At 42.3% G+C, this 27,863-nt stretch overlaps 2 protein-coding genes across 2 annotated transcripts in view; both read right to left on the minus strand.

Annotated features, from left to right (window-relative positions):
* The window catches only part of TM9SF3 (transmembrane 9 superfamily member 3), a 46,841-nt gene extending 45,299 nt beyond the window's left edge, over positions 1-1,542 (minus strand). Inside the window, exon 1 of the mRNA XM_041415290.1 lies at positions 1,400-1,542. Coding sequence (XP_041271224.1) covers positions 1,400-1,477 — 78 coding nt within the window. The 5' untranslated portion in view covers positions 1,478-1,542. The remainder of the gene's footprint in view (positions 1-1,399) is intronic.
* A 985-nt stretch (positions 1,543-2,527) lies between these two features.
* PIK3AP1 (phosphoinositide-3-kinase adaptor protein 1) overlaps positions 2,528-27,863 on the minus strand; it is a 36,610-nt gene continuing 11,274 nt past the window's right edge. Inside the window, exons 3-17 of the mRNA XM_041415289.1 lie at positions 23,443-23,591; positions 22,418-22,562; positions 20,754-20,896; positions 19,499-19,631; positions 18,619-18,815; positions 16,208-16,397; positions 13,328-13,423; positions 12,669-12,848; positions 11,833-11,895; positions 10,959-11,164; positions 9,313-9,385; positions 8,822-8,977; positions 7,000-7,070; positions 6,707-6,816; positions 2,528-5,630 (exon numbers count right to left, since the gene is read on the minus strand). Coding sequence (XP_041271223.1) covers positions 5,576-5,630; positions 6,707-6,816; positions 7,000-7,070; positions 8,822-8,977; positions 9,313-9,385; positions 10,959-11,164; positions 11,833-11,895; positions 12,669-12,848; positions 13,328-13,423; positions 16,208-16,397; positions 18,619-18,815; positions 19,499-19,631; positions 20,754-20,896; positions 22,418-22,562; positions 23,443-23,591 — 1,967 coding nt within the window. The 3' untranslated portion in view covers positions 2,528-5,575. The remainder of the gene's footprint in view (positions 5,631-6,706; positions 6,817-6,999; positions 7,071-8,821; positions 8,978-9,312; positions 9,386-10,958; positions 11,165-11,832; positions 11,896-12,668; positions 12,849-13,327; positions 13,424-16,207; positions 16,398-18,618; positions 18,816-19,498; positions 19,632-20,753; positions 20,897-22,417; positions 22,563-23,442; positions 23,592-27,863) is intronic.

A 27,863-nucleotide genomic window follows, 5' to 3' on the forward strand; every position in this document is an offset into this window, starting at 1 on the left:
ACATAACCTATCCAGTTAATAATCTATGTGAACAAGAATACTAAACCAAAATAGACTTACAATCCCTCAGATTTGAGTAGTTTAGATGAAAAAAATGACAAGCCTTCAAAAGGAATTTGTGATTTCCATGGGTAATTGTTTAGGTAATCATTAGGTAGTCATCAAAATAGCTACAAACATCAGAAACCACTTTTGAAGGGAAAGCTCAAACCCAAATCAATTCAGTGACAGGTTTATTTTTTTTTTCCCTAGAAGATTACCAATATTAATTTAATAATGAATAATCCCTCAAGTTAACCAACCCTTAAAATAAACACAGCGCTATGCTGAAAACCATCTCACCTCAGCAGAAGCCTCACTGTAAAGCATAGGTTCAGCAACAAAGCTGGCACCTTATCTAGTTCAAAGAATATCTGTTCCTTGAAAGTACTGAATATTAGATTAACTTTTCTGTCATTAACTGCAGAACCAATAAAATGCTTTCCCTTTCAAAAAATGAACACAATCCTAATCAGATTTAAAGTCCTCAAAAATAAATGGAATAAGGTTAATTACCCAAAAGCTATCAATACTATTTATCTGTTTTATTAAGAACACTTGGTAAGCTTTACCATGCCTCACCTTGAGAAAACTATGTTAAGAAACTCAGCAAGTGTTCACCAGCCAGGCTGCTCAAGAGGAAGAAAGTCCTGACAGTCAGAAAGACCCAGTGTTTAATCACAGCCACGTATTAATACATTCCACTTGCAGCAAACAGAGACGGTTTCTAGGAAAGTCTCGTTCCAAAATCACATCTCAGCTTATCACACAAACTTCCACTTTCGCACAGTGAAAGCCACGGGAAACAACGCTCTGATGTAAAATCAGAAACTGATGAAGCACTGGCATTTTTTTCCTAGAAATTCTTTTTGGGTAATATTGCGAGCACTTCAGAAAAACTATTCTCACGCCAATGCGTGAGCTCTCCGATCAGTAGTATTTCCTACACCCATTTTTCTTGCGGGTCCGTGGCAGTGTCCCCGTCCTGCTCCCACTCCGCAGCCCCTTCCCGCGGGGAGCTGTCAGCCCCTGTCCCGCAGGGCTGTCACAGCCGCGCTCGGCTCGGACTTGTGCTCCGAAGCCAGAGCAAACATCCTCCCGAGAGGAGGGCAGAGCAAACAGCGCTCTCCAAACAAAGCACGCGTTACCTGCCGGGCCGTTTATCTGCTCCAGGAAAAGGTGGGACACCCCGCCCGGCCGCACAAGGATGTGCAAACCGGATCAGAGAACGCGGCGGCCCTGCCCCGAGCGCCCCGGCGTCCCCCGAGCGCCGAACCGGACCGCGGGGCCCGACTCCCGAGCGGAACAGCCCGAGCGAGCGCGCAAGCGCCGCTCCCGGGGAAGCCGGGCGCCGCCTCACCGTGTGCTCGTGCTCGTCGGCGCGGGCGCGCAGCGGCAGGAGCGGCAGGAGCAGCAGGAGCAGCCCGGGCGCCGCCATCTCGGGCCTCGGCGTCCCCAGCAGGCCCCGCCGCGGCACCGGCCCGCGCCCGCCGCCGACGCCACTTCCGCCCCGCCCGCCACGTCACCCGCCCGGCCGCCGGAACCGCGGGGGCGCTACGGGAGCCCCGCGGGGCGGGCGGGGCCGGGCGGGAGCGCGGGCACAGAGCGGCCGCGCCCCGCGGGGCCGGGACACAGCGCGGGCAGCGGGAGCGCACGGCAGCGCCGTTCTTACGGGATGGAATTGTAATCGATGTTTCGTTTTGGTCGATAAAGCGGAAGGTCTTTGGGAAGGGCGGGACGCAGGGCTGCGTACAAGCACCCTCCGGAGCACGAGTCTGGGAGCAGCAGCTGAGGGAGCTGCGGTTTTTGAGCCTGGAGAGGAGGAGGCTGAGGGGACCCTTATCGCTCTGTACAGCTGCCTGAAAGGAGGCTCCGGCGAGGCGGGGGTCGCTCTGCTCCCGGGGAACCAATGACAGGACAAGAGGAAAGGGGCCCAAGCTTGGACACCAGGCGGAATTTCTTCACGGAATGGCTGATCACACACTGGAAGGGGCGCCCAAGGAGATTGTGGAGGCACCTGGCCCTGGAGGTGTTTAAGAAAGACCGGACAGGGTCAAGTTGATACGGTGATGTCCAGGCCGAGGTTGGACTCGGCGTTCTCAGAGCTCTTTTCCAAGCTCCTCAGTTCTGTGATTCTGTGAAATAGACAGAATCTCACAGGGGCCTGTTCTCTACACCCCTGTACAAGCAGCAGCAGCAGCACACGGAGCCGCAGGGGCCCGGGGCAGGCACTGAGGCAGCACAGCCACACCTGGACTTGGTTCAGGGTAAGGGTTCTGTCAGCGCTGGCTAGGACGAAGCCCACAAACCTGCCTCCAAACTTGGACCTACCTCAAACTACAAGTCCACAGTCAGAAAAACCAAACCAAACAAAGCCTTCAATGCAAAAACCTCATGGTCTTTAACATTGATTCATCAGACAACTTGAAAATTAAACACAGTAAAAAATTTCAGAAGTTATCATATATTCTTTAAAAAGAGGTGGGGGGGCTATACCATCTTCTCAAATAAAGAGAACCAACAAATAAGCAGACAGACAACAAATTACATGAGCAGAAGGCAGGAACTCTGTGCTGTCACATGTCATCCATGCTTTGTAGAAATGATGCAGAAAACCAATTTCCGTTACCATCATACCTCTGCTAAATGCTTTTCCTCTTGTGGTTTCACACATTCAGTCTACCTTCCCTGAATGTATTTCACAAGATATATTTATCTGAAGCCTTTTCCAGAGATTCAGGAGATAGTGCATGCACTGTTTCAGTAGAAGTGAGGTCCTTGTAGAGATACTTGCCAAAACCCATGCTTGCATTACACACACACATACAGACTAAAAAAAACCAGAAAACCTAGACAGTTTTGATAACACCATATGTTTCTTTCTAGTCATTGCATCTCAGTCCAAAATAGAGTAGCTTACCCTTGGGAGACAGAGGGGAGGCTTCAGCTCTTCAGTTTATTCAGTACTTAAGTCTCACAGTCAGCACCAGGGCCAACCAGAGCCATCTGCTGCAGCAGGGTTTGCAAGGCATGCTGTACAAAGAACAAACACACTCCCCAAGCCTGCCAGCTGGCACCTGAGTTTGGTGGATTGGTTGATGCCCCTACAATTTGGCCAGGCCACTTAAGTTTTTACAAGCAATTGTATTATCTGTTCAGTCCTTGGACTCTAATATGCATCAGAAACACTGTTCATATTTCCCCTTGTTTTCTTCTCTGATCTCCAGTTTCAGTGCATTTCTCATCCTGGGTGGAAGCAACACACAACACATGCTCACCAGCACAAAATACAGATGCAGGGGCTGCATGCATTGAAATGTAAGAGGCTGAAAGCAATTAGATGAATCCAACCTATGTGGAACACACACATTGGTAGCTAAGCAGGTGCATCACTGTTGGCCTGTAAGAGGCTTGAAAGATTTGACTGCATCCAACTGTTTACCTGCATCCAACAGTAAAACCATCTTAGTGCTGTTCCTTTTTTCCTCAATAGGGTGAGAGTCTTGCAGTGATTGTTGGTTACTGAGATCCCTCACCAATCCAGCAGCAGTGAGACAGGAATGCCTGAAACTACAGCTGCATCTTCAGTTTCCCTCCCTTAAGGAGTGCAGAAGGGGCCTGAACAGAATGCATTTATAGCAGGGCTCAGCTCCCCTTTTGGGAGAGGTCTCACCCAGAGCCCCACCAGCATTTCTTCACTTATCCTTGCTACTATTTTCTTCATTTCAGCACCAAAACCTCCTTCCCTCCTTCCAATTTGAGCTAATAGAGCTGGAAACCTTGTTTCATTCCAAGAGCACAGGAAGGCAGCTCTCACCTCACCATTCCCCTGGCTACAGTGAACAAGAGCGAACTCACTGAGAGTCTATAGTGGCAGTTACTGGAGACAGCACTGAGGTTTCTTTAAAAAATAAAATAATAAAAAAACAGAAAGGACACCTCTGTATGTGTTGTGCTGTATATGCAGCACAACACTTGCATCACTCTGCCATTAAAAGGAGAGAGTTTATGAACTGCATTTGGAGTCACCCAAATCCTGTGCATCTATGCATAGATGATATTTAGCGTATGCCTATATGCCTGAAAGCAGCAGGGGCTTCTTCACCTTCATTCAGTGCTGGTCAAGTCACAGTTGCTGTCACTTCTGCAGCTTCACACACTGGGTTTGCCACTCTGTAAGAGTAAGGAACTGCAACTCTGTGTCACCTGCCCTCCTACAGATGAAGGGGAGCTGACATGATCGGACAGAAGCTCTACTTGTCCTACCCATACCTGAGGGATCAGCTAGTACAGATGTATCTGTCTGTTTCTCCCTCTTTCATCCCTGAAAACCAAGTATGTAATGATGTTTAATCCCTACCCTGAATGTTATCTTGCAGATTCCCATCTGTGTCACTCATGGACAACCAGAGCCATAAACTGTCCCCCAAGGGTTGGGATATGCACAGAAGATTTCAATGTCTGGAAGAGAGCCAAACCAGGAAGTCTCAAGTTTGTAAGCCCCCAGGCAGAAAAAAGGCTGGACACAGCTGCTGCAGATTCACACTGGTAGAGCAAGCAGAGTCCAGCCCCCAGGTTGTCTGTTTCCACTGCAGCCAGCTAAAATACAGCTGGTATTTGTGAGGGGCATGCACTGAGAATTGGAGACTCACTACTGTTGCGGAGTATGAAGTGAAATGCCTTCATATTGCTGCACAGTGACTACATGTCAGAGACAGAGAACACAGCACTGCCACCAATTCCTTCTCTAATTTGAGAGCTCAGTCATGTGATGTTGTAACACCACACCTGCACCTTGCCTGAAAAAGGTTTAAGTACAGTTGGTTTGTGATACAGAAGGTCCCTTACCAGCTGTCTTGGGAATTTTCATGGTAAATACAGCACACACAACACCTCGCCTGTCCTCTTCAGGAAGCAAACAGGAAAAGGAAAGGCATTTTCAAGGATGCATGCAAAATACATTCTCGAAGACAATTTCTCATCCCCCCATGGTTTAATGATTGCTAAAGGGGGATGCTACACCATCTGAAAGGTCAGTATAATTGTATCCAAAATGTTATGCCAAGCAGTAGTACATTCACCTGCTCCTGCTGTAATGAGCATTTTTCAAACATCTTATTTTCTTTACATTTTAAGCATGTTTTTCAGTCAAGCCTTGCTAGACTGTATTGAGAGGTTTGGTAACAATGCTTATCAGGATTTAGTTCCTAAAAGGACACATGTGCTTTCTTGATCAAATGGGATCTTCATGTTGGTGCAGGGCTCCCAAGACACACATCAATGTTTTTCCCAATGATGATACCTTTCCTTGAAGCCCCAAAGCACCAAAATTCTTCCAACTAAAAAAAATGTTATAGAACATCAAAAAATCTCAGTAAAAATCATGGGGAAAATCACCAGAGCTTCGGGGAGGATGAAGGGGATGAAATCATTTGGGTCTCACTTATAAATAATTTAACTCAGCCCAAAAAAAATTTCTGTACAAACACATATATAAACAACAAAAAAATCTTGTATTCCACAGATGTTGAGAGATTCAGCGACCTCTTGGAGGCACAGGTGGAGGATAAAAGCCTTCACAGCTTACAGGCCTATAAAAAGATAGAAAAAAAAAAAAAAGATCATGAAAATGTATGTTAAAGTAGTAGAAAATAGAGTTCTGGAACAACACATTGCATGCAATAACATAATATGTAAGCATACTGTACAATCAGTAGTCATACAAGAAGAAAAATAGGCTGATTGAGCAACAGAGCAGATGCCAAGTTGCCAGAGCACTGTTCCTGTCCAAGCTATTTATTCTGTTCTTCAGTTGCAGTAATTCTACTATTACTGGAAAGAGATACTGTAATAGTTGGAGTAGAACTTTGAAGTATGGTAGCTTTCTCCTGAAATCAAGATGCAGTAGGAAGAGATCAAAAGATTCAAAACCTTTTTTCAAACTAACTGCAGATAAATTTCAGCTATTTCCTTGCCAAAACCAAGCCAACAACACAGACCTTGGTGCACCCACACAGTGGCAATTACCGCTTCAAGAGTTGGAGAATTTTGTTAGTATTTGTACTGAGAGAACTTTTGGGGAATAGACTTCACAGACTTGCACTGGTTGGACTAAAGGAATGTTTACAAATGATTTAAGTTTATTATCCAATCTCCTCAACACCTTTTATAAAACCAGTGCATTTCTTTCTTTGAGGCCAGTAACACATGTAAACATATATGCTTTGGAGAGATCTGAACTTGGTAAAAAAAAAAAAGTCCAAGAGAATGCCAAAAAGAACTTCCCCCTGCACTACACTTCGTATGTTCCAAGAGGAGATTTTCAGGAGGGTCAGGTACTAAATCTCTGCCAAGGGCAGGATGTAACTCCACCAGGGTCAGTATTACTAGGGTAAGCGTTGCATGCTTCACTAGTGCTGTCCCTCACTGTGCGTGAACCACAGCGACAGCACTGCAATAGCCTTTTTACCAACTAGGAAACATATTCCTGCACATACAGAGGAGAAGCAATGACCTTACAATTCCTAACAGTGTGTGCTGACAGATCTGGTAGACTTTGTTCAAAAACACACTCACTTTCTGCCTTTGCTAACTGCCTTGCTTTCTGTCCAAGGCTTCCATGAGGATTCTCTGAAAGCACATATTTTGAGCTACATTTTAGTTTTACCTGCTTGCACCTCGAGGAGGCACTCTGGGAGGCCTTTCTGGGAAAGGAAGCCTCTCTACTTGGTGATGAATTGGGCTACGGCTCCTTGCTGTTTCTGGGACTTCGCTGTCCTACAAAACAAAGAAGTGTTTATAGAACAGCAGAATCTGGTTCTTGGTATACTCACAAAAGAAAAGGCTAAATTTTGGCATTTCTCTAAATGCAATGTCAGCTCTGAGCTCTTTTTTCTGCGTGTAAACTAAGACATGTACTTAAGGACAGCAGAGCAGTACATAGCAGAGGTGAGAGCTTACCTCACTGTCCCCTTCCATCCCACTGCTGACACTCAAGATACTCCGAGTGCTGGAGCGGTTACTTGCACTACCTGGAGGAAGCAAGAGAAAAACTGATTAATAAAACTGATTCATAAAACCAGAAAAACTGATTAATTAACTGATTAAATGCCAGGGATTTAACTGCAAATCCCTAACTCAGGACTCTTTCTAACCTCATGCTTAATTCTTTCAAATATAACTAATGCTCTTTTAGATTCATTTATTTTCACTGGGTTTTTTTTTTCATATATTTGGGATCCAAATAACAGCATTTCATACAACACAAACCACAGGACCAAGCCATTCAATTATGCTTTCTTTCAAAAAGATTTCTGCCTTATCTTTCTTTATCCAGTCTTCTGGTTAAATACTCACAACCACAATCTATTCTTTATCTCTATCATATAATATGAAAAGATCCAATGCCAATGTCATCTTGAAAGTCAGGCAAATATTTCCACAAGGGTTACACACCCAACACTTATGCACATTTAAATTATCAGTACCCATATCTGTAACAATTGCACGAAGATAGAGCACTGTAACATATTCATTCCTGGAGTGACTCCTTAAGAAGTTACTGTTCTAAATAAATACTACCCCCTCTTACAACAATCCTCAATTAACACAGGAATGCTTCCTAGTCTATTTCCAAGCTAAAACCAAGCTTGTTCAAACAACCTTCAGCACCCATCTATGCAAACCCATTAAACTGTCATGGAGTCAGAGTAGGGATTGTTTTTGCAACCAGTCATGCCAATTCCAAAGGTGACAGCAACTCACAAACATATCCCACACGGCTATGGCTGGTTTCAGTAATAAACAGATAACATTCTACAGGGCTGTGAAATACTGGGACACTAATATTCAGAAACCTGTCCACAGAAATGGTGGCTAGAGAGGTTTTCTGCTAAGATGCAGTCCCTCCCTGATAGCTTTGGTAAGGCTCATCAGCTGGTACAAGCAGCAGCACTTAAGAGTGCTAAATACTGTGCTAGGGTCCATTCTCAGCATCATACCGTGAGAAAGAGCACCAGGCTGCACACAGGGAGCTCCGCAGACCTGTTAACACCTCTCTCACGTGTGCTTGCATGCAAGTTATGGGCTCAGCCAGCTGCCTCTGGCACCTGTTCTGGATGCATGCCAGCTGCATCTTGCCAAGAGTCACAAAAGTGGCAACCTCACAGGAAGTCAGGTTTCCTTTCAAAGGACCCAATTGATCCTAAATGATTTCTGCAAGAATTGCTCAGTCTGCAGTAAGAGCAAGAATGCAGGGATTTAATTTGCACAAATTAAACATAATGAAAAGCAAAGATAATAATGTGCAGTCACTCAAGAGGTCCTACAGTTACCAATGAAAAATGCTGTTCTTTATGTAAAACAATTGAAGAAACAACCTGTAAGACTGGTTTCCAGCCACACAGGCCAGAAGAGCACACAGCCTGCTGGCAGTCACAGCATGGGAGCATCCTTTCCAATAAGGGAGCAGCTGCCATCTACTTTTAAGAACTGAAAACAGGTGGTATGCCTTCCCTGAGAGGGGCTCAGGAGAATCTTTTGCTCAGCTTTTAGGTTCTCCTCCTGCAGAGATGTAGACAAAAGATGCCCAAACCATTTGATGCACACCTGTAATTGCTTTTACAGTTTTGAGAACAGCTGGCCTGAGGCATGCAAGGTTTGGGGTGGCATTGTCAGTGCTGGGATTCAGGAGCAGAAGTCCTGTCCCCTGGGTCGACTCCAGGGTAATGCTTTGGAAATGTGTTCCATCCTGTAGGGACAGTGACGCTCAGAGGCTGCTTACTTGTTGTGCTGGATGTGCTTTCTGTTTTCCAGTCTCCTCGTTTTATCTCCTTTTTTGGTGGAAAAAGGTTTTTCCTGGGCGTGTATTCATATATTCCACATTCTAGTTTCCCCAAAGTATTATGAGAATGTCGAATGGGTACTGTAATTTCCAAATCTGGAAGGGAAAAATGAAAGGTTCAGAAAGGTCTATGCAATTACAGCCTCCAAGAGACAGTTTTGCACTTAAGGACAGAGTTAAACACAATTGCATAAGGACAATCAAAACTGTACATGGATGAGTCAAGATGCACTCCACAGATGGGGGCATCCTTTTCTTGGCTGTGCAACTGAGGAGCAAAGCAGCTTCCCTAAGTTTTTGCCAACTGGCACATGGATGTGCATATTAAAATATCACAGAACCACAATACACATGGACACATATCTGCTTGAAGGGCTTGTTAATATGATTAGTTGCTTCAGTAGCAGAGAATCAGAATCAAAGACTGTTACCTGCACTTTTGTCTTTTTTTTGCTTCTCCATTTGCCTCCTGGTTATGCTGTCTCGTAGACGTTTCAGATTTTCCTAAAAACATCACAAGATATTCTTTTCAGAGCTTTGGATAAAGAAAGATGAGCAGCTTTCTGACAAAACAAGTATTATATTTTAGCTAACTCTGCCAAAGTTTATATATATGAAGTCATCATATTTTAGCTAACTTGCTTTGCAGTCAAGCTGTAACAAAGCTTGCTGTACCTGGCTGAAGTCCAAACCATGTCAACAGGTTTTCATCTGTTCCTTTCAGAAACCCATGTGTGCCTTTCAGAAGCCAAGTTTTTTTCTGATGTTCATTATGTATGTTAAGGTCAAGTTCACCTTTGGCCAGTTGCACATAAGCAGCAAATTGGGTTTAGAACTCCCTGTATTTTCTGTTTGCACTGTGACACTGGCACAGAAACAAGACCCACAACCAAGTAACTGCACTGTCCTTTCTGTACTAATGAAAAGATTATTCTGACTGCAGGGTCAGAAAAGACTGCCATGCATCAAGGTACAACTCAGAATTCAGGATATCCCCAATGAAGAAATGTAAATGGGAGCAAAGACTCTTCACTATTGTGTGGCAGCTTATTACACTTTACATTACAAAAAGGTAGGGAGAAAAAATATATTTTTTTTTTTCAGCAGGGAAATATGTACACATCTGAGAGAAGGAAACCCCTGAAAAGCAGAGGAAGTAACTCCTGTACCATGAAGCAAAATTCAGAGCAGAGACTTTGGAAGTTGCTCATGGCATGGGGCACAGAGCATGCCACTTCATCTCTTGTACATCAATTTACTTCAGTAGCACTGTGTTCTTCTCTGGTAAAGAAGGGACTCCTCTGACTGTTTCTGGGTAGAGAGGACCTTTCCAAGTGAGAATCGGGAGGAGAAGAGCTTTGCCTTTGTTCTGACAACTTCCAAAACAATGTCACCCACTGGAGACTAGACTGCCATAAATGAACAAAAGGCTCCAAAAGAAGCAGGCACTGGTTTTAAAGAGGGAGGGAGTCAAACTCTAACTTGAGAATTAAAATTTTAAACTATAACTGATAGTTCCACCAGTCATTATGTCACTGCTGCCAACTGACTCCCTCTTTCTGTTAAGGCACCCAAACACCCTGCTTTTACTAATGACCATTGCTAGACCTTGCCCAGCTGCAAAGAACAGTCCTGTAGCCATCAACAAACAGTTGAAGAAATCAGATCATCTACCAACTAGGGCTTTACAGCCAATACATCATCTGGGACACAGTCTCCACTTCATCTGAAATGGATGAGAGCCAACAAGTTAAATGTTCATCACAGAAGTCCCCTGCCAGCAGGTAGGTGCTAGGTGACCTCTGGAAAGGTAATTTAGCCAACTGGATTTGATCCAATTCCTTGTATACAGATCTTCAAAAACTGACAATGTTACAGCAAGACAAACAGATCTGTAAAACTGCTTGCTGCTTACTGGGAACAGCTTCCCCATGGCAGGAGAGAACTCTGCTAGCTGGGGGACTATGTTAGCAGTCTTCCTGCTCCAACCAGGGAGAAAATGTACCCATGCTGAGAAGCTTGTGATATATACCTAGAGAGACAGCTGTATTTCTTAAACAGTAGCATAAGTCTGTACCTGCTGGAACCGGAATGATTCTGATCTCTTTTTCTGGTTCAGTTGCCACTCCTTAAAGTGAAGTACAGCTTCATCCACAGTGAGGATGCCCATCTTCACTTGCTCCTGTAATGTAATCAGCTGCCGCTGACCTGGGGTTTTCATTCCAGCAAATGGATCATATATACTTGATTGAGACAGGTCCCTTACAGGCCTGACTATTGTCTCTGAAGAGAAAACACCAGCAAAAATATTATTAAACTTGTGGATCTACCTTCCTCACTGAATACAAAGATATCAAGTACCCTTGATCCAGCAGACATAAAAAAAAAAAAAGAAAAAAAGGGGAAAAAATGTATTACAGACTGGGTGTTTCTTAAGAAGTGTTTTCTTCTTAGGCCATCCTACTATTTGCCAGGTCTAAAAGCCCAGCTGAGAGACAGCATCGTACACAAATATATCCCAGGGATAAGCTCTACTTTTAAAAACAAACTAAGTAAAGAGCACAAAACACATTCCTTAAAGTGCCCTGCTTCCTCAGCAATTCACAGAACAGAGCTTTTACCTTAGCAGTCACAAAGCTAGATTCTATCTAGATAATCTGTGTAGCTTAAGCCCAGAAAGTGAAAACTCATTCTATTGATGCTGGTGATTTCTAACTCATTTGTAACAAAGAAGAGTTCCCAAGACATAAGGCATGCTCCCCTCACACTCTGCACTTATAAAAGTTTCCAGTGTCACAAATGGTCAAAAAGATTGGGTCGTTCATAGAAGACTGTTATTCCCAGAGCTTTGCAAAACAGTCTATTCTGTCATAATTCACACACGTGAAGCTACCATAACAGATCTCCTTTGGGATTACTGAAAGGATTTTCAGGGTGAACTTCTGCCTTACCTTTCTTAATTCTTCCTCTAGGGACATAAAGATTCTCAGGTCTTTGAGCCTTCTGTGCAAAAACTGCAAAACAAACATTCTTTAGATATTGAAATGCATCTCATGAAGACAGAAACATCAAGAATGAATATGGCAAGCATACACAATTCTGCACTGCATTACAGCTTCTGTTACCCTTCTAAGTCCACTGAAGAAAAAGATTTTTATGGGAGAACTCCCTTTCTATTGACCTCAAAGAATCTAGCTCAGCCACCTCTAAGAGAAATCTGGACATGATTTCTCCATAGTCCTGCCACAGTGGGAAGAAGTCACTGAAATTACTCTCTCACATGTCATTGTGGTTCTTGTTAGAACGTCATGATACATGACCAAGATTTCCAAAGCTGCCTAATGAACTAGGAGGAACAATCTTCTTCAATTTCAATAAAACCCTACCTCAGAGGGAGGTGCTAAGGTATAAAATCATGTCCTATGCAAATGCAGTTGAAACAATGATAGCATTACAGATCAGCAATGTCTCAATTTATTAGTTTGATTGTGTCCTTATAATATCAGGATATTTTCTACTTAGTTGGATTTGTTTATACCATTTGAGGGTAATCTGTCATTCTACTGCTTCCATGAAGAGCAAGCTTAGGCCAAGATCTTGGGATATAACATCCCCACATTTTCAGAGTAGGCAAAAGATGAAAAGAGATATGGAATTGGATTCCAAAGGTAACCTAAACTCCAGAGTCAAATAATCCAGGGATCCTGGCATTTATTTGGCAACTGAAACCCATGACAATGCCATTCTACACTTTAGTGGTCTACATTTCCAGTGGTAACCAACTCACTTTTGGAGATGTACAGCTCATTGTCTGGCTGTGGAGAGCTAGATTCTGGTCTTGGAACAGGAACTGGAGGTCTGTTAGCCATTTCTTGTGGAAAAGGGTCTTGTTCCACTGAGTAGTACACGTCTTCACCATACTGCTCTCGACCTCCTTCCTCAGAATCTGGCACATCCATGCTACCACCTACAACAGACAGAGTTTGTAAGAATAGCAACCTGGCCACTTCACTGAACACTGGTTCCCTCCAGATGCATTCTTACCAATTTCACAGCCAAAACCATCCAGTTTTGCAGTGCCTTAAATGTAGCAAAGACCTTCATGAGAGGACTTGATAAAGTCATTAGTATCTAGTAGCATGTGTTTGCCACTATGCCTGTACCATCTGTTTTAAAGAAATAGTGAAAAATCTCCTAACTCTTTAAGAATTTGAGGAACAATTAGTTTAATTAACATACTTGAATAATGAACAAATCAAACAGACCAATGATTTCCAAAAGCTATGTGTGATGGTCTACAAAGTACTATAGAGAATAAGTCCTTTGTCTGAAAAAAGCAAACTGTGTGGGCTATCTTTTATCCTTAAGAGTTCATGAAAAACTCTCAGGTTCTGTTTAATTACTTTAACTGCGCTACTGCCATCCTTCCCTCAAAATAGGTCTCACCTTCTAAAAACTTGCGGAGCATTGAGTCTTTTGTAGTTATAGAAACTTCATCTCCAGCAGCTGGAGTGTCTGGTTTGGATTGAAGCATCTCTACATCTGAAAAAAACCAAACCAACCCAGAAAGATGAACCTGTTAATTATATCCTTCAATACATGGAACAATGTAATATGACATAACAAACTGGACCTTTACTTTATGGTGACAATCAAAGAAGCTGGGCAAGTGACCAGACATTTTCCTTGAAAAAAGCTTCTAAGTTGCTATGTTCAGTCCACTCTGCACAAATTTTTTTCAGCTGCCTGATGCTTACACTTGAGGGTGACTAAGAGTGCTGTTGAGAAGCTCTGACAAGGCTTCAAGAAGGCATTGAGTTTTGGCTATTCTTGAGCATGTGTTGGCCAGGTGAAAGTTTTGACCTCTGGACAGTGCCCCAGAGAGGAAACAATGTGGCTTGGAAAAGCAAGACATTAAAGGCAATTTTTCCATGATACATAAGATAGTGTTTATTTATTGGAATAAAGTCAAAACAGTTGTCTGAGTTAATTACTTGAATCTGGAAAGCGTTTACAGGGTCAGATGATAATTCAGTATTGAGGAAGGACTGACAGCAAACAATAACATACTTTGTTAATTCAGTGTTTTGACATAAAGAATCCTGAAATTTTAAAGAAAAAGGTGAACCTCATCATAACACTAATACTAATCTTAAAACTAAAATAAAATGTTAGGTAACCATGTTCCTAATGATATTAAAAACAAGAGTGATATAATTGGATTGATGAGGCTTATTGATATAAGTGAATTTTTGAGGTATATCTATTTCTATGTCATAGATCTACTACTATGTAAATGAGATAGTTTGGGTTACATGTGAGAATATTAAATACTTCTAACTTATTACAATGGCTTCAGTCCTCTGTTACCTTATTCTCAAACAAGTTCCTACCAAGAAAAATTGACCCGGTGATATCTAATCTTCCTTTGATCAGTCTCTGAAAAACTGTGGTGGAAGCACATCTTGATCACAATAAAGGGGCACACTGCCACAGTATGGCTACTCCTAAAATAGCCCAGGTATTATCCTGTACACCAGAGCCATATCAACTCACATACAGGTAATTCCTAGAAAAAGTACTTCAAGAGAAGTTAGTTATGATTCCCTAGAAAGCCATCCTCACAAACCTTCAAGTCAGTACAAAAGCTTAAATCCTTTATTTGTGATGGCAGCTCTAAACCAGCCAGCTCTCACATTCATTTAGGTGAGGGCTTGCTGTGTGCTGGTATTCTAAATGATATCGAAACACTTTCACTTTGAGAGATTCAATCTAAGTGCTGAGAACTGTGCCAATTTAAACTTATCTGTTATGATACAGGTATATTTTAAGCACTGTCCAGACAAGCTGTTAATATTCTTCAGGCAAAGACTAACAGACCAGGTAAGGAAAACATAATTTAAATAAAAGACTCCTGATTGGAAGACAGCAGAGCTTTGTGTGCAGAAGCAACACACTAGAACTCCAGAAGAAGCAGGAAAGAGAGGCTTTTCAGAGTCCAGTTCAAATGTGCTAAATTACAGGGAGCTCAATTTGCAAGAAAATTCCATGCATAGTTTCTGGGAGATCAGGGCATTTCAGGCCTGGAAGATGGGGAGTTTGGCTTAGTAGTGTTGAGCTTGTTTTTTAACCCTCCACAGGCTTTGTCAATCAACTCCATTCAGAGGGGCACTGATTACAGGCAGACCTACCAAGCATCTAGAAACTCTCATTACTGCAAACAAGAACAGCTTTGTTCCTTACAAGTCCAACCTGATTTACTGCTTATCTCTACCTGAAGGCAGAATAACCCCGGTTTTGATAGCAAAACTGTCCCTGCAGTGGCCAACAACACCTAGCAGAAAAGAGTTCATGACTTCAAGGAAAGAACCAACACAGTCTTCTGGGCTTCATAAACAACAAAAATGCGTTTTACAGTATAATTTAATCTAAAAGAGGAGAAAAACAGTCCAGGACCAATATAGCCCATAAGCACAAGTGTTTCAAAAAGAAAGCTTTTCCCTTGAGGCAGCACACTTAAAAACTGCAGAAACACTAGATGTCCTTAAGTACCTTAAGGAGGTACTTAAAATATAAGAAGCTAAATTCTTTGCTCATTATGGGAATCATATAATAGATCAGTGGGATTAAGTCAGACCAAACAGCCAGGTGAATAAGAACAGCCAATTTACAATTGCTTAACAGAGGTACTTAATTTGGTATTTTCAATTGGCCTCACTGAATACTAATGCAATAGTGAAAAATTAAACATATGCATATTTATCTCTTTGTTTTTAGCAATAAACCAATCAGATTAGAATAATGATTTTTCATTTATAATCTTTTCAGCACACATTTTTCTAGATGTTAATTTCTTTTGCTCTCAAGCTGTTGAGCTGGAATCTCAGCTCGTTTTTCAGTTTCCCAGTTGTCAGTAAAATCACATCTGACATAGTGTTCTTTTCCCCCAGTGTCAGAATGTTCCTAGATACCCAGTCCTTGGGAAGAAAAAGCAGGACATGGTAGAATATTTAGTCTCATTTCTATATGTTAATTTATTTGCTCAGGGTTCAGGGAGTCCTTGAAACACTGAAGAAACAGTTCTTGATCTTGTGGACTATCAATCAAGAAAAGGTATAGAGCAATTTTGTCAGCCAGCTGCATAGTTTCCTTGTGATGAGAGCAGAAAAGCTGTAACTGAGGAACTACTGTGTGTCAGAGATGGGTCTGAGCAATCTGATCTCAACATGTCTCTGCCCAGTGCAGAGGGCTTGCACTAGGTGAGCTTTAGAGGTACCTTCTAACCCAAATCTTCCCATGATTCTGTAACTCTATGAATATACATACAAAGATCTTCTGGGGCACCCGGGACAAATCCAGCCATGGATTCATAAAGCTCTTCATCGGAGCCTGGATTCAATGAACATTTCATTAACAGATCAGTGGACAGATGAGCCATGGACTCATAAACAGACTCATCCTCCTCGCCTTGCATCAGCTCTTCCTTAATGTGACTCTTTAGCATATCTGCAGTTTCCTGGAGATGAAGGAGGGCAAGAAAAAAAAATTAAAGTATCTTTTAAATAAATAATCTAGAGAATAAAAGCAAGCAAAAGATATCTCACTTTGTGATCAGTGATAGAAAAAAACCTCTGAAAACAGCTCATTCCCAAAGATTAAGGCTTCTCAAGTGACTTAAATTCCCACTACAGCTGCCTGGGTCAAACTTTTGAGATCTATGCTGTATTAATAGGTAAAAAAGGTGAAACAAGGGCTGCTGACACGTTCTGAGCAGCCATTACAGCCTCTCACCCCACCACTTTCATGTCCTACCCAATGTGTGCAAACTCCCAGAACATAAGCACAGCTCATTCTAAAAATACAAATGCCTGTCAAAGGCTATTTTGGGGCACGCATAGCTAACCATAAGGTAAGGGGGAAAGCTTATCACATGCAGAGCACCTGCAAAACAGCAAAGTTTTAGCTTTGATGTAGATTCAGTTTCAGTTTCTTGGCATTAGCAGCAGCATGTAACACCCAGAGTGGGAGTACACAGACCCTCTTCTGTGACATTAACAGGAAACCTCACAGCAGGCAGCAGTTCATGTAATACAGGCAACTTCTGATTCACAGGAGAGCAGAATCCTTTCTTATGCATTTGCAACACAGAGCAGGGGGGAAGGCAGAGCTTCACCAAATCACAACACAAGGAAGCAAAACGTAAAGCTTCATTCCATCCTCCTTCCCAAATTCCAATTATGTCACAAGCACTGTCATCTTAACAGTTGCAATACTACAAGATATTCTTCCATTCACAAATGTAGACTCATGGGCCCTCAGTCCACAGGGCCTGTGTGTCAAAGGTGTCTATACATGCTTCCCTCTAGACAAAATGTGTCAGGCCAGTAGTTCATGCAATGCTTTACAGAGGTGCAGAGGAACCTTTGCCAGAGAGAAAATTAGGTGAGTAATGGGGTTTAACGGGATTTTCAGACATCCATTCTACTGACAGTAGTCACTACCTTGCAGTAGCCACACTAGCAAATAGATGATTTGTGTGCTTTGTACTGTGCTGCACAGACAGCTTCAGCAGGTCAGTAAGGAGGACCTGCCCTTAACACAGCTCTGTCACTGTGCTGGTGGAGGGAACATGGGAGGAGCACAGTACTGCAATGAGAGGTTGGAAGGACTTCCTGCACATCTCTCACTTACCCTGATGCGAAGACTGTGATCTCACAATTTACAGTTTCTGCAGCCCTCCTGATCTCAGAATATGGATTGGCTTTTATTTAGCTCTAATGTATAATATAAAGAAGCAAGGCTCAAGTCCAAGAACTACCCATGCCTCCCTAAATAGGGCTTAAACACTACAATAATTGACTGGCAGAACCATACTAAAGCTGGCAGATCTATCTCCCAGCACTCAGACAATGTTAAGGACAATTAAACACAACTTTTCAACCTAAAGCAAAGGCAAACAGAATTCAGATGTGGTCAATGCGACCTGAGTCAGGGAGTTCCTTGTTATTTTGAAGTATACAGGCCAGAAACAGCTAAAACTGAAACAAAAGCAGAAACTCTATGAGTACCCAAGCACTGCACAGAAACAATTGTTTGGTGCAGCTGGAGTCAGGTCCATGTCATAATCTGGAAAAGTCAGAGTGCATTTTCTGGGGGTGGGGTTAGCTCAAATAGAAATGAATTGTCAACTGGGATCCCTGACAGAACAAATAGGGAACGGACCAATATATACCAATGCAGGGAGAAATGGGTATCAGGCAGACTACACAGATCAGCTCTGAATGAGCTAGTAAGCAATCCTGCCCACACTACAATTAATAAGAGAGCACCTCAAATTGCACCTTCCCAAACATATTCTGTTCCCATATTACTCCCTAAAGTAAGCTGGATGAAGGGGCTCTTTCCCAGGGTCAGAACTAGAAGAATGCACTTGGCATTAACCACATATCCTCAGAAACTTCATCAGATGGATGGAGGAATGGAAGCCAGTATGGCAGTCTCTGCTTCCATCTTACTTGCTCTGTGCAAAAGCCTCAGGAATTTCCATGGCTGCAGAGACACACCTAACCCTACAGCCTGAAAGCTTTCAATGTGGCTGGATGTCTGTGTTCTACACCCTACCACAACAGACTTTATCACCCATCACTCCTGCTCAAGCAATACTAAGTGCCCAGCTTGGTGCCAGAGCCTGCACCCAGCGTGGGACGAGGCAGAAAGACAGCTCAGCTTCCCCTTACCACATATTCATCAATGAACTGGCGGAGGTCCTTAAAGCCGTGCTTTTCTGCTATGGTGTTTGGATAGTGGCCATACTTGTTGGCTACACTGTAGGCCTGCAGTGCTCCAGGGCATGTAAGCAGCAAGGCAGTAAGGTTCTTCAGCCCATATCTTGCAGAGAAGTGAAGCAGTGTTGGCAATTCCTCATCCCTCTGATCTGTGAGAAAAGAAGACCATTAGACGCTAAGTTTTTCTCTAGTAGCAACAAAGCCAGCAGGCAAGAACCAGACAGAGCAAACACACAGACCAAAGCAGCTGTGAAATCCCTGGAAGGATATAAATGGTTTAGAAATCAAGCCAACTGCACAAATTATCTCGTGCATCTCCAGGCTGAAGTCCTATAACCTTTAGTGGGGAATATGGCACTGTAATAGCTTAAATATAATGTAGGATCACAGATTTGAGAGGACTTCTTAGACCAACATTACAAAAAGACAGCATACCAACCCAACTGCTCAGTGTGTATCTTAGAGTTATGGGGTTTGGGGAAAAGGACTAGGCTGTGGAGAAAAGGTATGAGGAAAAAGAAGAACACAGAAAACCTGGGAGACATTTGGGGAGCATCATCTTTTCACTCTGGTTTAAAGCTGTCTGTATAGCAGCATCTGCCACAGTGCAAGGAAGTGAGAATGATAGATGTAATAAAAAAAGGGTCACCTGACTCAAATGGCAATCCCCTTTCTATAGACATTATCACATGAAAATTTAGCTTCCTGGCTGAGATCCAAGGTTTTTGAGACAGCCTGTGCAGGTACCACCCACTGCAGTATTAAGGTGCTTCAAGGTAAAACAACTGACACAAAGAAAATCTAAAAATAAACCAAGAGTCTTCAAACTTACTTGCTGTCATATCTTCTTCTTCCAGCTGGTTGATTCCAAACAGGTGTAGACCACTGGCAGGAATGTTCTTCTTGAGTGACTCAGTCAATAGTTTGTCCAGGGCTTCTATGCTGTATGGCACAATTTTAAAGGCCTACAGATAAATGGAAAGCACTTTTGTTTGGTAGAGTCTGGAGATTCAGTTACGGTGAGATTTATGTGGTGTTTTTATTATTTAACATAATCAGAAAACAGTAGGTATAAACACAAAAGGTAGAAATGTTCAGGTCAAACAAAACTTGGATAGCTTTCTGGTGCAGAAAGAGTATCATCAAGCTCAACAGATGAGACCCATATACTCCACAAAATAGAGAAAGTCACTCATGCAACTGGAGGCACAGAAAACTTGCTTCCTACTTTCTTGGCAGGTATACACTTCTGAAAGTGTTCCAATGAAATGTCACTCCTGCTTTAAGTATGCACTAGTCCATTTTGAATTGTACACACTCCGGGTTCAGCTTTTGAACTGGTTCTTTACCACTGGGAAGCAAGCAGGCATACTCCCTAAGCAGAGGCATCAACCAGTACCAACTGCTACACAACTGGAACTAAAAAGCAAGGGAAACAGTCTCCCCTGCCCCAGGTATACTGGTGACGTTATAACAAGGCTACTCTGTAGGTTTCCACTATGTGGCAGATCAGGAACATGCAGGCAGGCAACAGGGAAACAGCAGAAAACATCCTTGTGCAAGCTTTACCCCTCTAATAGGGTTCAGGTACCCCAAATGGGCAAAACAGAATAGGAAAACTGAGTGGCTGTTTTGAAAAAGTAAGTGTTAAGAACCAACAAATCATTTTATGTTACTCTGCTTCCTCCAGCTAACATGAATCTTTGCTACTATTAACATATTTTTTTTTAGCAACGCCTAGGTACAAATTCCAAAACACTTTATTTCTTTATAGTACTTTCTGTTATATCAAGTTCTGTCATTCCAACCTTTTGAAGCCATCATGGCCTAAATGTAGGTGTTGATTGACCACATTTTTTTCTTCATTTGATAACCTGACTCACCTTAGCCAGCTATGTGCTCCAGAGACAGAAAAAACACCCATGCTTTCAATAAAAGGGGATATTAGAGTTAGGTGAAAATCCCTGAATAACTTGCATTTCTTCATTTCAGAAGAGCTACTTCATGACAAGCACTTCTGCTTATGCATGCTTGTGTAGCCTCTGAAAGAGCTGGTTTCCAAAGCAGCTGATTGCTAAAGTCCTTACCTGGCACATGAACTGTACAGGGTTGGCTGCATTAGCCAACAGATTGCTGATCTCCTCCATGTCAGTATGGTAAGTGACACTTGTTTCTCCCACCATCAAGTCCCCTGAATATATCTTCAGGGGCACTGTCCCAGAGGTTAAATCTTTGAAAAGAAAGAACAAAAATAACCATAAGCACAAACAATGGGCATGAGTTTGCATGACATACTGTGAGGACAGGAGGAGTTTCAGTATCCATCTGGTGGTATATCCAAACACTTTCTGCTATATTGAATTCATGAAGAGTCATGAGAAGAGTCATGATCTTCAAACACTAGGTAGGAAAGTACTTTGGAACTACCTTCTTTATAGCTATGTCAATGCACATAACCTGCTAGGTCCTCTGCTAACAGTAGACTGAACCACTAATGTTGAAAGTACTCCACCTTGAACTAGAAAGCCACACATCTCTTCACCCCTGACTTCTCTGGAGCTGTTTATAAAGCCATAGCATAAATACAAAGAGCTGGAAAAGAAAGGGAAAGAAATCAGAAAAGTCACTAAAGATTTTGCAATCCCTGTCAGCCTCACTAGCCTCTGAATAAAAGCAATTAAAAAGAATTCCAGCTTTGCAACTTAACCCATGCACAGGATAATCTTCTACCTGCACCTTAGAGCTTCTTGATGTTTCACCTAATATGCATTTATAAGTCTGAACTTTCTCTTTGTAACGCAGATTTTGAATCCCACTAAAATTAGTCCTTCCCTGTTAACCACTTGGGAAATTATGAAACAGTTAATAACACAAAGGAATTAAAAAGTATTCCTCTTACTGTTAGAAACCTCAGAGCTTACACTGTACACTCCATCAAAGTGAAGGTAATTTTTATAATTCAAAGTACAAGTTAGTTTCCAGGTCAGTGTTTCTATCATAAGTCTTGACTTAAGACATTAAGTTAAGCTTTTATATGTTCATGAGGTCACCTTCTTTAAAATCAAACCACTTCACTGACTTTGTGGTAGTTGCTTTAATGACTATTAGTCTGTTCTCAGAGAGAATGGCAGAATGACTCTTCAAGAGGACAGACTAAAGTAGGTTAAATAATGCTGGGAAATAACACCAATCTTAAAGGCTCTGAAATTAGTTCTTTAAAGTTCAGTGAACTTAAAAGTTTAGGCATCTTTCAGTTTTGTATATGTAAATATTTAGAGTGACAGAACATATCTAAATTAAAAGGCAAGCCAGAATAAATAGTCTCAGCTCTGATCACAGAGATCACTACACATTAAGCACATGCTGTTACAGTCATGTAATTATTTACTGGCACTTTTCTTCTCTCTTGGTGCCCTGCCAATGCTACTATGGTGGTGGTCATAACACACAGCTAAGTTCAAAGTGTTCTACAAGCTGCAATGTGTTCTCAGAAGTCTCAGCAAGGTGTTTCCACCCTGCAACCTTACTGCTGCTGAGGGGAAAACAGAGCCCACAAGCAGCAGTCTCTCTCAGTTCCTCATCAAAAGTATCACAGGTGAGAATGCAAGTTCAAGACTTTCCAGACTCAAGTTTTTCTGCACTGCAATCTTTACCCTTATGTCCCTGGCACTTCTCAGGACAGACAGGTTGAGATAGAAAGGAAGCAGTGGGGAAGGAGAGGGGGGAAAAAAAAAATCTCAGTCCATCTTACTTGGAGCCTGCACAGAGATTGTGTACTCATTCTCCATCTCAGCCAGCACACGCACAGAGGATGCATTCTCTGGAGAAAATTCAACTTCAGTTTTCGTTTCACAATCTAGTTTACATTTCATGATAATATAAACTGTTGTCTGCACCTAAGACAAAAGGCATTACAACACACAGGTTCAAAACAAAAACACTTACTTGGTTAAATCCATTTTCTAGGGATTTTGTTCTCATTGCAACTAACACATCAATTATCATCTATCATTTTCACAGTTTTGAATCATTTTCGGGACCATCTTCCAGGCACAGACTAACTGGGCAAGTGTCTTCTGCTGCAGCTTGCACCAGTATAGAAGCTTCTGTAATGCTTCTATCAGTTCTATCAGTTTAATGCTTCTCCCTAGAAGCATTAAACTGATAGAACTCCAGATTTATTAGATAGATTTATAAACTGATTTGGGCTAGATTTATAAAATTACTTACTTTCAACTCTATCCATCTCTTACCTTAAGCAGCAAGCCATAGAAACAAAACAAAGAAACTTGGACTCTTTCCATCTGAGAAGATGCTATATTAAAAAGTGCTGGTTTTCAGACAAGAAGCCATGATGCAAGCTTTTCAGGGTCACTTGCAAGGCATGCACCAGAATTGCCATATTAGACTGGATACTGACTGTGGAGTTAATCAGTTCATTACAGTCATCTTACCCCACTTGCCAGCAGAACAGAAGAAGGGAAGAGTGTGAACCTGTCTCACAGCACCCAAGCCAAGCAGCCATGTTAATGAGACAGTCATTAAGTGACATCATAGCCTAGACAGCACTAAGCACTGCACATTACCAAGCTACTCCTGGGCCTAGGGAGCCAAGCCCATGAAACAAGAGACATGGAGGGCAGGGGGCTGAGCACGAAGGTGACAGAAGAATTCAGGACTAATTTCCAGGCCTGTAAAGCTGAACATTACGAAGCAGCATAATGAGCTGCACCAGCTCACAGTAAGAACACAGCCCAAGGAGTGGACATACAGTACCCCACATTGTATGCGGCTGGGCTGCACCACTGGACAGTCCCCAGTGCTCCTGGATGATCCATGTTCTTCACTCATGGCAAGTCTGTGGGAGTCAACTGGATTCTTCTCGTCTTCTGTTTCTGTATCAGTCACAGAGTCACAGCCTGAGTCTAAAATAAAGTACAGAGAGTCCTGCTGGCTCATTCCCCTTTGCTGAAAATGCTTATCACACACATCCATCCTGAAAACAGCTGTGAAGGTGGTGGGATGGAACTCGCTATTCCTCTCAAAGTAATGCTCAGAAAAGGGGATCTAGTTGAAGAAAGGGAAACTACAGAGTTTCCTCTTTTTTTTTCACCTTAAGAGGATTTGAGGAGGAAATTAAAAGCATGAAAGCAGCAGAGTAGCACTGAATATGCTTACAGAGCAAACAACAGTGGCACTCTGCTGAGCTGGACAGTCTCCTCATGTTAAACAGGAAAGTCACCATGTGACTGTCTAATATAAGAATGATCAGTATCTGAACTCATCTGACTCAAGCAGCACTCTGATATACTGTAAGATGGACAGCAGCCTTTAGTCTTACTTTCCTAAAATAAAACATGAAAACCAGTGTTTGTCATTTCAGTAGTATCTCTAGTTTTCTCAGTGCTGTTTACCCCAACTTTGATTATTGCATCAAAAAATAAAACATGAAGCAGTAGTGTGAAGGGGCTCTGTTCCTTGGGCAAGAACCGTAAGCGCCAGTATCTATACAAGAGTGAAACTGAAAAGTACCAGAACCTTTGCATTGAAAAGTAACAGCACTTTACCTAAACAGAATCAAGAGTAGAATAAACACATGTAAGCCTACAATATGTGTGTGTAGAAAACAATGTTCTCACTCTCATTTCCCAAAACCAGCATGGATATTGATAGAAGTGCAAACAAACTGAATTGATACCACTGGCGGAAAAAAATCCAGCCCGAATGAAAACAGATTATCTATCCCTGCCAGGAAATACTTTTCTCAGTTAGAGAAAGGAAACCAAAGACAATTATGTAGCTACTTAGAACACTTTCTTAGCTAGTTTCCACTTCTTGATTCAGATGGTTTACACCATTCCCGCCCCCCCACCACCTCCCGGAACACAAGGTGAAAGTCACTGGCTCCACTTAGTTTTAAGAAGTCATGATAGTCTTCTGACAATCTCCTGTGGTCAGAATTTCCCAAACTTTGTAAGTCTGTGAAGCAGTTAAGGCTTTAAGACAAGATTTTGGAATTTACATGTTATTTACTACTTAGTAAAAAACACATCTGTAAAGAGTACTACAAATTATTTACCAGATAAAATCTCAGACTTGGACTGTCGTTGTTCTTAAATTAGTAAGAAATATTCTATTTAAAGTGCTCAGTCCTGATGAGAAAGACCTAAGTGAAGAACTGTGCTGTCAAAACTGCCGCATCCATACACTGAAGCTGCCAAGAATTCAGATTTCACTCAGAATCCCCCAATCTCCAAGTACATGAATTTTCCACAAATCAAGAGAGCCAAAATAATTATAAGTGGGCCACCATTAGAAGTTCAGGTATTCCTAGTTTCAAACTGAAGACACAAGTCTGTCAAGAACTTTAATGTAGAGGTCTTCATAACTATTATTATTATTATTACCACCAAAGACTTAAACTTAGGATATTTGAAGTGCTTTGTCACACAATTCTTTAAAAGGTATTTTCAATACATTTAAATGGGATTTTAGGAATTATAAGAAATCATCCTTGCTTTCAGGAGACAAGTTTTAAGCCACAAAACTTTAGCAAATCATTCAGGTGAATTTTTTTTTCACAAATTTTGGTGCACACACACTTAACTAAGTATGTGAATCTCTCCACATGGCAAATAAGCCTACTCACATGAGTACAAGTAGATTGCCGCATTAATGTTTACTGTAGAAAGAAAAGAGCCAAAAATTTGCAGCTCTGAAGCTCAAATAAGGCATGACCACTAACACCAACATTTCTTAAACAAACGTAGAACAGTATACGTAATTTAACAAAAAGCTTTTAATACTGAACCAAGTCTGAAGATTTGGCTAAGCAACTGCTTTGACACGAGGCTGAAGGCTGTACTGAAGGTGGTCTTTGGGATTTTCAGACCAGTATCAAGTATTAGAAAAATAACTGAGGCATTGTATTCCTTAACTCAGTATTTCAATTGGTACTGCTCAAAGTCATCAGCTGCAAGAACCAGACACATTTTGGGAATCCTTCTCTTAGAGAAACATGGACTACTCCCACCTGGGAGTGCCAGGCTGCCCTGTTGCATAGAGGAGAAAAAGCATTGGTCCCACATCTATCCTGATATGACAGCTATCAATTCAGGTATTTGGCATATGCAGAGCAAGGTGCCATATCTTCTGGGGAGAAGAGGCAACTGTTACTAGACTAGTGTCTCTGTAATCTGTTGGTTACCTCCAATATGACTAAATCAGAAAGACGAAGCTCACAGCAGATGAGAAAGCCAATGATGACCAAAACACAGCAACACATTGATGTTCCCGCAACATATGCACAATGGACACTTGCCAGCATCCTGATCCTCAGGGCTTCATCCCCAACCCAAGACAGAACCATTAGTGTGGTAATTTTTACCTCACTTGACCAACACATGGTCCTTTTCAGACAAAATTCAAACCAAAACTATGGATCTCAGCTACAACATACACAGCAAGCAAGGATAAGAGGGAAGGCAAGGAGAGAACAAGCCCCCTGGTCTCTCTACTTTAAAGGTGTTATTGGATACTAGAAACAATTTAGCAAATAAAGAATAACTAGAGCTTTTAAGAAGTTCTGGCATTGCACTTCTGCATTCTTGTAACAGAGTTCACTGCCTGGAGGTCATGTGAACACAGAGCTGTTAGGTAATACAGGAAGAAGCACGCAATGTTAATCAGTAATTGGATTAATAGCTGAAGGAACAGGAACTCAGTTTCATGTATGAATTATTCATCTGTTTTTTCATTCAGAAAATACTGAAATTGCGAAGTACCAAATTCCCACATCAGCAGTGAGGTGATCCTATGATTCATCTTGAAATTCCAGTCATGTGCTAGTGACTGACTCATGAATGTGAAAGCTCTGGAAGAGGAAACCATCCCATAACATTTGATAATATCCATGCTCTAAAGCATTGTTAGAGCAGGTTTCCCACCCACTAAGATACTTGAGCAATGAGAACCCATTTGCATATACAGATTCAGCAGTTATAACACTGCAATAACAGCCAGCCTAGAGAGGCCATCACTGAGGAGATCAACAGACTTATTAAAGTTAAGTGAATACCTGAATTAAGCTTCTCCATGAGCACGTGCTGTAGGTCAACACTCATGGTTATGAGAGGCTCTCCCTTTCTGCTCCCTTTTAAACAAAGGCTCCCTCAGGCCTCTCTTGACAGTCTGTGAAATACTTGTGAGAATAGCAGCAAGGGGAGGAGATGCGGTCCAAGAAACCCAACCACATTTCCCCTTGAAGAATGTGCCCCCCTCCAGGATGCATCAGCAGCTGAGCTGCAGAGAGCAGCCTCACACCCTTCTTGTCTGCCCTGCTGGGCTCCCTGCACAGCTGTCCTGCAGACACTCATCCCAGGGAAAAGCCCAGGAAAAACACAGGCATTGATGTGTGCTTCAAGAGCCATTTAGCAGCTTTAGAAACTCCTATGAAGCAGCCAGTCGTTTTGCTGCTGCTGTAGAGCACACAGCTCTCCCTATCATCCACTTCCTCCTGGCAAAGCTGGCGGGCTATCAGCATGGAGCTGACAGCTGTGGTTTCTCACAAGTCAGCCCTCACACCATAGGACATGTGAATGCTTGGAAGAAGTCAGCAGTCTGTCTCCAGAGCACTCTGTCACCCAGATATCAATGCTAATGGCACAACTGGGCAACAGCTTGTCTCTTAAGTTCTGTGTGGGCAGACCAGCCCCTCACTGACATCTGCAAACACCTCCCATTCTGAGCATCAACCAGTCGAGACAATTAGCTTTCACAAGGCCTTGGACTTTAAGCATAGACCTCACAATGCTTAGAGCAAGAGGGAAGGCCCTCAAAGAAGCTCCTGCTTTTACCTGAAGCTTGCAACTGGCCAGCATCCTTTCCCAAGTGCTAGTGAGGACATTAAGTCTCCCAGAGCAACTACAACTACATTTGCAAGAAGCAGACAAAGTACTGACAAGTAGTTAGGGAAAGCAGGGAAAGGTATCTTTCATCGTGCTAACATCAGAGCCCCTGCTTCACCACCGAGATAAAGGCGCATCAGAAGAACATCTTGTGATAAGCCCTCAGAACTGGGCAACACTGTAGCAACATTTCCGGTTTCAATGGAGCGGAGAGAAGCCTGCAGAAAAACAACAAGTGAGAAGAACAAAATACAGGAAAATTTAGGACTTGGTAAAACTGTCCAGACAGAA

This window comes from Onychostruthus taczanowskii, unplaced genomic scaffold (genome assembly GCF_017590055.1).
Source record: "Onychostruthus taczanowskii isolate IOZ18803 unplaced genomic scaffold, ASM1759005v1 scaffold5, whole genome shotgun sequence".
Taxonomy (NCBI): domain Eukaryota; kingdom Metazoa; phylum Chordata; class Aves; order Passeriformes; family Passeridae; genus Onychostruthus; species Onychostruthus taczanowskii.